The sequence below is a fragment of the Athene cunicularia genome (genome assembly GCF_003259725.1).
Source record: "Athene cunicularia isolate RWA chromosome 7 unlocalized genomic scaffold, athCun1 chr7_part2, whole genome shotgun sequence".
NCBI classification, from domain to species: Eukaryota; Metazoa; Chordata; class Aves; order Strigiformes; family Strigidae; genus Athene; species Athene cunicularia.
In genome coordinates, this window is record NW_020799108.1 from 1,091,247 (window position 1) to 1,101,800 (window position 10,554).

Below are 10,554 nucleotides of genomic sequence, written 5' to 3' on the forward strand. Positions count from 1 at the left end.
TTCATTAGCACCCCCCCCCCCCCCCGATGGCATTCATATTCTGTCTCTATGTGCGTGTGCTCACCATGAGCTGCAACAGCAGCTGATCTGGAACAATTTTGAAGATTGCTTATATATTTACTTTAGTTGAATCAGCTCCTGACTAACCACATTAGAAGTAAACAGGTTTGGATTCAGTTGGCTTTCTTGGAGAGTGGTGTCCTGCCCAAAATGTCACTGCAACTGCTTGGGGATCTAGAACCACACAGGAGAAGTAATATGTAATTACTGTGTTGCTCTGTGATTTTTTTTTTTTTTCCTTGTTACTGGTTTTAAATTGGATTTGGTTGGTTATTTGTATAAAAGCCAGTTTCTTCTGCTTGCATACATTTAAGCGTTTAAAGCTAAAATTTTTGGAGAATGTTCTGTGATGCTCTGTGTTATTCAGTTTTCTCCATGAAGCAATATACATTTTCTGTAAATGGAGAAAGACTTTTTTTCTATCTATGTGTTCAGCTAATTTTTCCATGAAAGAGGAATTTTCTGTGTTCCACTTTGAATTCCCTTGTATGAAGCCCTTCACTCATGGGACTGCCCTGCTTAGTTTCTCCCTGTGTGCAGTGAATGCCCTTGTTCTTTTTGTGATGGACTTGGTATAGATATGAAGCTGACCAGCTACAGAGCTTGAGAAAGTCTGTCCGCATGGAGCTACAGGAGTTAGAGATGCAGTTAGAAGAACGTCTACTCGCTTTGGAAGACCAGCTGAGAAGTCTGCACATGTCTTCACCTTACAGACCTCAGACACACGTAGTAAGTATTACTTTTACAAGAAGATTATATGTTTTCTCAGTGTAATGTTAATAACTCATAACTGTTCAAATTATTACAGTGGGAATGTATCTGGGGGGGTCTAATGATGCTGTGTGTGTTATCAGGGGTCATATTTTATTATTTTCAGTCAGTGTTTCATCTTGGGGAAAAGGTGTGTGAATAGAGGGACTTTATTGGTGTTAACATGTATCAGTACATATCTGCTGGGGTTTTAGGTCTGAGATTTCAGACCTCTTCTGGCAGTGCTTTCTTTTTCCTCATCATGACCCTGAATTATCACAGTTTTGATAGGCAGTGCTTGTGTCTAAAATCCTTGGGGGATGGTGATGGTCTTTCTGGAGTTTCCCTACACTGATTTTTTTTTTTACTTATGAAATGAGAGCAGAGAGATGAGAAATGCACTGTGTTTCTTTCCCAAGAAGTGGGGTATGCTTCCCCTCTAGCTCTGCCAGTCCATGGAACAAAAACTCAGGAAAATCTCATCATCTTCAGGTTTTTTCCTCCATTGCCTTTTGTAGCTCCTTTGAATGAACGGGTGGTTCCTTGCCAAACAGTGGGAGAAACTCTGCTCTCACAAATGCTCCCCAGAAACGCAGGAGGGGGGAGATAAGAGAGACACTTACATATGTTTATTGGTAGCATATGGTATGCTTTTACTTTTTTTTCACTCAGTGGAAGACTGTTCCAATTTTTTCTGCCTCAATTTTGTCATCAGCCAAACAAAAGAAGCACAGATGAAAAGTATCATATGTTCTTCCTAGGTTTCATTCCTCTTTCTTGGCCAGTCCTCTTCTGCAGAAGCAGCACAAGCATAGGCCACATCTTCCTCTTCAGTATTTTGTCATGGGAAAAAAATTGAAACCCAAGAAGAGGAAAATATGATATTACTGTGATCTGAAGCCAAACTTACATTCTTTGAACCATATAAATGTTTTTTATTTGTAAATCCTTTTATAGAAGAGGGCCAGCTTTAAAAATGACTGAAATAAACTTTCTCCAACCAGCTTTGCTTCCTGTCTCCAAGTTTCTACTTTTACAGAAGGTTATCTGAGACACGGCATATTTATGTATTAGCTTTTGACAGATCAAAAAAAAAAATTCCTCGATACATTAACCTGACTTAATTTTTCAGGGTATGTTTGGAAGCAGAAGTGCTGATAATCTATCATGTCCTTCTCCATTGAATGTCATTGAACCAGTAAGTAATTGTTGTGTGCTGTATGTTTTACTAAGAACCACCACCAGGATGGGATTTCTTAAAAAAGATTGCAGGAGATTCATTTGACACATAATCTTGGAAATACTTTACTCACTCGAGTAGTTCTGTTGAGAACAGCTGCATTTTCCCTTAAGCAAAGTTAACCATAGGTGTAAGTAGCTGTGAAGTCTTGTTTGTTTTTAAGAGGAATATGTAGAAGTGAGATGTTGTTTGCATTTAGTTGATACAATCACTGCATGATGAGTTTTCTAGGGAAAATTATTGCTCATTGTTGAGTGCATTTTATGATCCTGAAAACAAGTACTTCAAAGACTGCAGAAAGGAAAGAACAAATTTGAATTGTTTTAGCGAAGAAAAACAAAATCAAGCCTTTACGTGTGTCTCTGTCAATTGGTCTGCCAGGATGCATCCGTACTGCAAAAGTCAGTGGCTTGGGGAACTGCCACAGTTTGTATTTATGTTGGCTTTCAAAAAAGCCTGTTCCATTTTATGGTCCCCTTTGTTGCAGTCATAAAGGCAAAGCATGTATTTATTTTACAGCTGTATTTGTTGCATGGAGGGAATGAGTAAGTGATTGAATAAATATCAAGAAAGCATAGTTTGTCTGTATGTAACTTTTGAATATGCTTACTTGGGACTGTCTCTTTTCTGAATCCTTAGGTCTCCGAACTTATTCGAGAGCAGTCATTTCTGAAGTCTGAACTGGGTTTAGGACTGGGAGATCTTGGACTGGAAACTCTCCCGGCAGAGGGTACAGAGTCTGTATTCTCCCATGGAAACTCTGATTCCTCTTCAGTGTGCTCTGGTCACATAGGTAGAAAAGCTGGTGTTGGATCCTCTGAACTAACAGGAAGGCCTAAGAGTCAAAGCAAGAAGTTATACCGAGCCTCCGTTGCCTTAACACCAACTCCCCCAGTGAGAGCAGGCACTGGGCAGCAGGTGGAAAGCTCTGAGGAGTTTGCAGACTCCAAGCCAGAGGTGGAGTACAAACTTGAAAAAGTCCCTCTCGTGCCTTCGGTTGATGAAATCCACAAAACTGTGGAGCAGGAGGAGCTGCAGCAAGTCATACGGGAGGTGAGGCAGGAAGGGCTGAGATCTAGGATGTCTGACCAGTGTTTACTGAAACCTAAATACAGGCTATCTGAAACTCTTGGCCACTGGGATTTTCTCTTCCCTCTCAAGCCAAGGCTCCATATTGTTACTGTACTATTTCTGAAGGCTCAGAGCTTGCACTAGATGTTCAAGCCATGGTTGTATTCCTGTGCAAAGCAGCAGATGTTTTTTTCAGTGACAGTGGTTGGTACATAAATTAATAGCTAGTTGCTGCTACAAATCTGGGTGAGAATTAATTTGCCATCTCTGTTACATTACTACTGAAATGAAGTATTTCAGATTCCCAAGTGAAAATTTCTGTCATGTTTGCTTGCTAAAATACCAGGTTGGAGTTAATTTGATTGATGAAACACTGTTTCTGAAACAACTCTGTAGTAAATGTTAAAAATACTTTCCTAGTCACTCTACCCCCACACCACTAAGGGCTGTAGGAGTGTGTGAAGCAAGCTGAAGTCAGATGAGAAGTTATTTCAGACTTTAAGACTGATGTTGGACCAGTGCTTTTGGACTGGTTCTATTGGCAGTCAATGAAAGTGAAGGGTGCTTGGTTATTTTTCCTGTGTGCCAGATTAAAAAACAGGACTAGAACGGCATGTTTTGTTTGTCAGTGGCATGACAGAAAGCCTTATGGCAAGTAGTATAAATCGGAAAAGGAATTAAAAGCAAGTTCCTGTTTCTCAAGAGCAGTGCCTGGGACAAAGTGCAGTGAGGTGTCTCTGCTGTAAACACAGAAATGGGGATTGAAGACTTGTGGGGTTTATTCTCTCTTGAACCCTCTAGCCTTTAGCTCATCCCTTGAAGCTTTTGTGTGGTGCTGCTGTAAACCACTCGAAAGGCCAGGAGAGGTCTTATGCTCAGGAGTGTACAACAGGCCAGACTGTAATGCTGTGGTACCATCCAGGTTTGCTTGCATTGAGGCTGTGAATAACTGGAACCAGCTTTACCTTAACTGTGTCTTTAAAACAGATGAGAGGCAGGCCACTCATGATAGAACAGGAGCTGTGATCTCAGAGGAATCTTTTGCCACACCTTCATCCTTCTTCTCTCAGTGCAGAAAGAGGCAGAGTGTACTGGACCATAAGGTGTACTTTTACTCATTGTCTGACCACAAGACTCTGCTGTGTCTGTCTCTGCAAAGTGGAGATGTTTTCTTGTCTGACTCACTGTGGGCTTTGCTATGCAGTAGGCATTTACACTTGCACAATACACTTGCACAGTCAGATTGTGAAGCAATAGAGCATTACTAAGGAGTGTTCTCACAGAACATGATGGCTGGAAGCATGTGAAATTGTTTGCTTTCTTTACCTTTGGGTAACTCCATAAATAACCAGAGCTGAGAGTGCAAAGAATATTGCATAGCCACAAGCATACTCCCAGACTTCCCAAATTTTCTCTCTGGTCCATTTTTTTCCTTTCATGCCTTTTTAAAAGGATTCCTTGCCTAATGCCCAGAGAGCACTTGTACATGAGAGATTGATCACACCGTGCATTTTGCTGCCAATTCTGAAGTGAAACCAGGATATTGCATTTGTATCCAGTGCTTCTGTAAAAACCTGCGTGTCAGAGGAGTGGTGTTGTGGTGCAGGGTTGCTAAAGGAGAAACAGAGAGGAAGGAGAGAACTGTAATTCAAATGTGCTGCAAAAGCAGCAGAGACAATAAAGGGAGCTGGAGTCAAAGTACAGAGTTATTTCCGTCAATATTTTCTCTGAGGTTAGCCTGTGTGAAAGTTCCTCTTCATTAATTGATAGCAAATAAAGATGTGTACTCTTTGCACAGAGATTGTTCTCTGGGTTGTGTGGCACTGAGGACATTGTAATGCTGAAAGAATCTGCACTAAACTGAGAGGCTACTGTTCAAAGATGAGCAGTCAGCAAATAACTGAGCTTGCCTCACTTCATAAATGTTTGAGCATACAGAGAGATTGTCCTTTGGTTTAACTCCATTGGCAGCCAGTTTCAGATCGGCTCAGATTCTCAGCATGAGAAGTTTTGCAGGTCAGAGGGAAGATGCACTGGCACGAAGCACCTGCTAGTTTTTGCAGAGCTAGAATATGATATTAAATACTGGTCAGGAAAATATTTTCTATTTCATAAGAACTAAAACGGTGCATAAATTGAAACGTGTCTTCTTTAAGTAGCCCAGTTGTTAGCAAAGGAATTCCAATTTCATTGTCAAAAGAAAAAAATCTGGTAGGATGCATTCTTGATGTATGTACTCACAAATGTTAAATCCTTGCTTATTCTTCCCATTCTCTGTAGCTGCATGACCCCGTCTTGGGGAAAGAAAAGTCAGGCAGTGTTTCAGAATATGCCTGGGTGGGTTGTAATGCATGTGAGCTTTGACCTGTAACTATTTGCTGGCATTAAAAAACCCTATGGTGTTAACTTGTAGTGTTAATGGACTAACTCCCACAGAAAAGCATTCAACAACGTGAAATGTTAAAATGCCAAACAGCAGCCCTCTTGTTTTGATGAAAATACAGCCTGACCTCCGCTGGAGTATCACATGAAGCACTTACTGCTGGATTTGTAGGTCACTGTCTCTAGGAGTGCCATCAGGCAGTCTCACTCTGCTCTTCTGCAGTTTAGAAGATATGATAGTTTAACAAGCTTTCTGCTTAAGAGTAATGCAGGTTTTGTTTTTGCTGGCAGCTATCCATTGTAAATGACATTTAATGAAGTTATACTTTAAAGAAATGTATGATTTTCCTCTGAACATCTGTTTTAAGAGGCTGTAATGGGTCTTTAGGGGACAGACAGATGGTCTGATAGAGGATCTTCTTTTTTCTGTTTTCCGTTCAAATCCATGTTAGCGTTGATCAAAAATGTCTGTTGGTGGTTCATACTTCCCTTGTGCAGGCGTTAGGGCTTCCTCATCTTACTATCTTGAGCATAGAAACTCTCCAGCTGCTGCATGAAGAAGTGACACAAGAAACAAATGGAGTGGAAAATAATTCTTTTAATTACAGAAAACATACCTCAGATCAGGAGTATGAGGACTGTGAGAAGCCTCATGCCCATTTTCCATCAGTAGGTGAAGAACACCCATCTCCAGAATTTCCACTGTGACACGTTTCACTTTCCAATCAGGTCATTGTTTAGCAGCAACATAATATTACAGTAGTGGTAATTCTTTTGCAGGGAGAAGCATCCCTGGTTTTCTGTAGTAAAACTACCCATGAATGTGGTACTGTTATCAATGCAATATTGAATATTAGTGTTGTATCAGCGTAGTATGTGTATCGTAATGAGTTCGTTCTCTCCGCTTTCAAATGATCAATTTTTCATTCAGCTGCTAAAAATACCAGTGGAGTGTTCATTGACTGCTTTCTGTCTTTTGTATGGAGGAAGCCTTGGCAGCAGGCAAATGAAAGGTGCACCTTGCCCTAAATCATTTGAAATGAAAAAGGCAAACATTGGCCATTGTTACAACACACATGGGACTGAGTCACTGCAGGAATTGATGGCTTGCTTGCCATGCAGGGATGACCTTGATGATTCTGGAAAGGAGGGAGCGAGCAGTGGCAGTGAAAAGAAGCAGCAGAGGGTGGCCTTGTCGTCTCGGTGGGAAGGTGAGAAGCAGAGGGCTCAAGTGATCCACCAAGGTCAAGCCAGAAGTTGTTGGAAGAGCTGAGAATAGAACAGCAGCCACTTCCCTTCCAGTCTCCACCTTGCCACAAGACTGTCTGCCATGCTAGACTGTTTAGTTGCTAATTTGGGAAGCTTTTATCAGTTTTCTTTGGAATGTGAGGTTTATTTTTGTCTATCCCTCAAGAGAAGGGCACAGAATGACTGTTTTGCAGTGTACTCACAGACCCACCCTGTGTGATACTGGAGAAGTGGAGAGAGCAGCGCCAGGCCAGCCGGGGTGCTGCGTGGCAGGTTTCCCTGTGCCTACGTTTCTAAATCCCAGAGCCCTTACTGCATTGACAGAGGTCCTGAAGCTTTGTACATCTGTGTGTGTATCAGCATAGACATCCTCAGGACTTGCAGCTGTCAGTAAACCAGGTCCTGTTACACACTGGCTTTTCTTTTGTCAGTTAAGCAGCAAGCAACCCAACTGGAAACCTGTTTCCCAATCATATTCTAGTCTCTGAATTTTTGCTTGATGCTAAGTAGTAATAAAATGAGGAACTTTGCCACTAACGGTTTAGGGATTGAATTGCTTGCCAGAGAGAACAAGGGATAAATAACCAGTTGCTAATGCTGCTGCCACCCTTCTGACGTTGTTGCTTAATCCTTTTGACGCACCAGGAAAAGGGAAAACTTAGAAGAATAATTGCAAGATGTTCATTGACATGAGAGGGCTACACAGACATGGCAAGGCCCTTGGGAAGGCTGGGTTTGAGTCAATATTATTCCTGTTGTATTGGTGGGGCATCGGAACATGAAGGAATTTGTTACTGGCAGAACTGGGATTAGAAGGTTTTTTTCTGGCATTGAGTTCCGTGTTCGTTACAGCTCCTTGAAAGCTATTTTGAAATGACACTGTGAACAGTATTTTCTTTAGTCTAAGACCATTTATTCATGCCAGAAAATTGTTTGCCCTTTTCATAAGGAAAAGAAATCGTATTGCTTAAGTGGGCTGATGAGTGCTTTTGTGAGTGACCCTGGCTCTGGCTCTTAGCCCCCGGCACTCTCTCACTATCGTTGTCCTCCCCTGTCCATGGAACCACATCTGACTTGTTAGTCCTTCCTGAAGACCATCCGAAAAATGAGTTAGTACCAAGGATTTCTGATACTTGCAAGCAGCCTGTATGATTTTTCTTTGTCATGCTCTGCTCCTTTCTGGCATAATATGCTCTTGTTAGAACTGTGGTTTCCCTCCTTTTCTCTTTTGTCTCCTTTACTGTAGCCATCAGTGCTCTGCTCTTCCTTTGTTGTAGCCTCAGACACATTCAAGGGCCTGCTAGTAGTAACTCCTTGGTTTGTTTTATGTAAAACTTAATGGGTAAATGCTTTGTCACAGTCCTGTGAAAAACAGTTTTTGCTGGCATAGGTCATATTCCAGTGGCAAACTGATGATGTGAGCAACTGCTGAAGTTCTCTGTTTGTCTCTTTGCTGCTGAAAGTATGTAATTAGGATTCATCTCCTTTTGATTTATGTGAAAATAGCTTTTCATGTTCCTGGACTTGGACCTTTTTTACTGCGTAATCTATTTGTGAGGCAGATCAGTCTTGCTTTCCTTTTCAAGAGATAACAATTACTGTTGAAAGGCAGTGCGTTCGGGGTGCTTTTGATGTATATATCCTGAAATGCTATTTTTAGAATTTTGCATAGTTCAAGTGTATTTTTTCTTAACATAAACCCACTTATCCTAAGCGTAAAACTTACGTAGATTTACCATCTGGAAAAGTAAAAACTAGTTTGGTTTGTGTTTTTGTGATTTGCAAACACTCTAAAATTCCTTACATATTTTTCCAAGAGAAACCCTCTTATGTTTTTCCGTTTGCATTTTTTGAAAGTTGACTTTTTGGTGGTGTATTTTTTTCATATGTTTCATATATGTGATAATATCAAACATGTCTGCAATATAATTTAGTTTTATCCATTGGTTATATAATTTACTGACCTTAAAACTTTGGCTAATCCCTTTCAGATTAAGGAATCTATTGTTGGTGAAATAAGACGAGAAATAGTAAGTGGATTGTTAGCAGCTGTATCGCCCCAAAGCAGATCTGCAACTGCAAAACAAGATACACAGCCATGAAACTGGCACTACAGGTAATTTTTGGGAATCTGTCAGAACCTGATTTTATTTTTATTAATCATATGAAATGCCATTGTTAATTTAACCCTTGCTTTCTTTGCATTTTCCCCTTGAAATATAAGTGATCAAAATTGAAGCTTGTTACATGTAGAAGATACTGGTAATCCTAGATAGGTTCAGAAAATCATATGGTTTATAGTTTGGCCCATTCTGCTGTCACCTTTCATGCAGTGGTCCTTGATTTTTGGTTTCAGTGTGCTCCATGATGACTTCACATGTGAATGCATCATGCAAGAGGATTTCTGTAGTTTGCCTGCCTTAGATATAAAAAATATCAAAATACATACTTCAGCATGACAAGCAGACTTCGAAAGATCTAATTTAGATATTCATCTTGCTTTTTCTTTTCCATAAGGTTGAATGTAGTCCGAAGTGCCGTGGGATTCTGCTTTGGGAGGCATACGCTGGCGAAAGTGTCAAGTTATTTTCGCTTCAGGAGATGTTAAAGCTGCTGAGATAGGCTACTGTATTTGACGCTTGGTTCTATGATGTGTACCTTTCCTTGAGTTCATCCATAAAGACTTAGACACTTTAGCTAGTTCATTACTTTCCTTCAAGCATCAACAAAACTGTGGCTTGCTGAAAGGTTTTGTATTTATTTGTATGACCCTGGTGTAAATTTTTATGTAGCTAATTTCTTTGTCTAATGATGCATCATGAAACTTGAAAATTTCCAGACCTAACCAACTTATAAATAACACACATGCATTCAGCCTAGCTTTTTTTTTTTAGAAAAAAAAAAAAGCAACACCCCCCACCCCCACCCCACCCTCAACAAAAAACACTGACCTCTGTGAGGTATTTGTTGTGCAATAACTGATCCACTTTAAGAGCTTGAAACAACCAATAATGGTTTCCACTGCTGTTACTTAGTGCCACTTCAAAAGATGGAAACAATCCTGTTGTAAAAATTGCTGTTAATTCTTGGGGCGGTTACTATTAGCAGAGTGGTAGAATGACATGAGGTTACTTAAAACTACTTAAAGTTCTGACACTGAAAGCCTTATCTTTGTGTAGAAGACAACTTTTAACTAATTTTATTTGCTTCCTTACTGTTTGCCCATCCCTCTGTAGAAAAGTGCCTTATTTTAAGCACTGTTTTTTGTGTTTGACTGCTCTCAGTCATACCAAGAGAAGTTCTCTTCTGCTTCATATTAACCAAGATGCCATAGAAGTATTGATCTTCTGAAAGCAATTAGGATGTACAACTTAGAATGGATGAACGACCTTGCTTGTATTATGGGGAGAAGGGAAAAGTCTCTTTTCCTTGCCCATTCCTCACTGAGTGTATTTTCAGTTAGCCTGGTGAGCATGCATTTGTTCCAGTGGAGCAAACTGGAAGTCATTGGGAGTTTTATGTGGTCAAACAGACATTTAGTGGATATGTAATATCCCTTTTTGCTGTGCTTGGAATCTCTTTACTCCTTTGCCTTTTCCATCTACTAAAACACTTTACACTATGTCAAGGTCTTTAATCAAAACTAGTTTCAACTATAACAATATTATATGAAAAAGTTTATAAGATTTTAAATTGTGTTAGGAAGACACACATGAGGGCTGATTTCTTTTAAAAAAGTGTATATTAAACCAATAAAATATTTATTTTGCCTATAATCTGTGTCTGTTTTTCATTGTGCATGG

At 40.1% G+C, this 10,554-nt stretch overlaps 1 protein-coding gene across 1 annotated transcript in view; it reads left to right on the forward strand.

The window, feature by feature from the left end:
- The window catches only part of ITPRID2 (ITPR interacting domain containing 2), a 35,292-nt gene extending 25,611 nt beyond the window's left edge, over positions 1-9,681 (forward strand). Inside the window, exons 12-16 of the mRNA XM_026853252.1 lie at positions 639-789; positions 1,943-2,008; positions 2,690-3,103; positions 8,743-8,867; positions 9,269-9,681. Coding sequence (XP_026709053.1) covers positions 639-789; positions 1,943-2,008; positions 2,690-3,103; positions 8,743-8,853 — 742 coding nt within the window. The 3' untranslated portion in view covers positions 8,854-8,867; positions 9,269-9,681. The remainder of the gene's footprint in view (positions 1-638; positions 790-1,942; positions 2,009-2,689; positions 3,104-8,742; positions 8,868-9,268) is intronic.
- Positions 9,682-10,554: the final 873 nt, after the last annotated feature.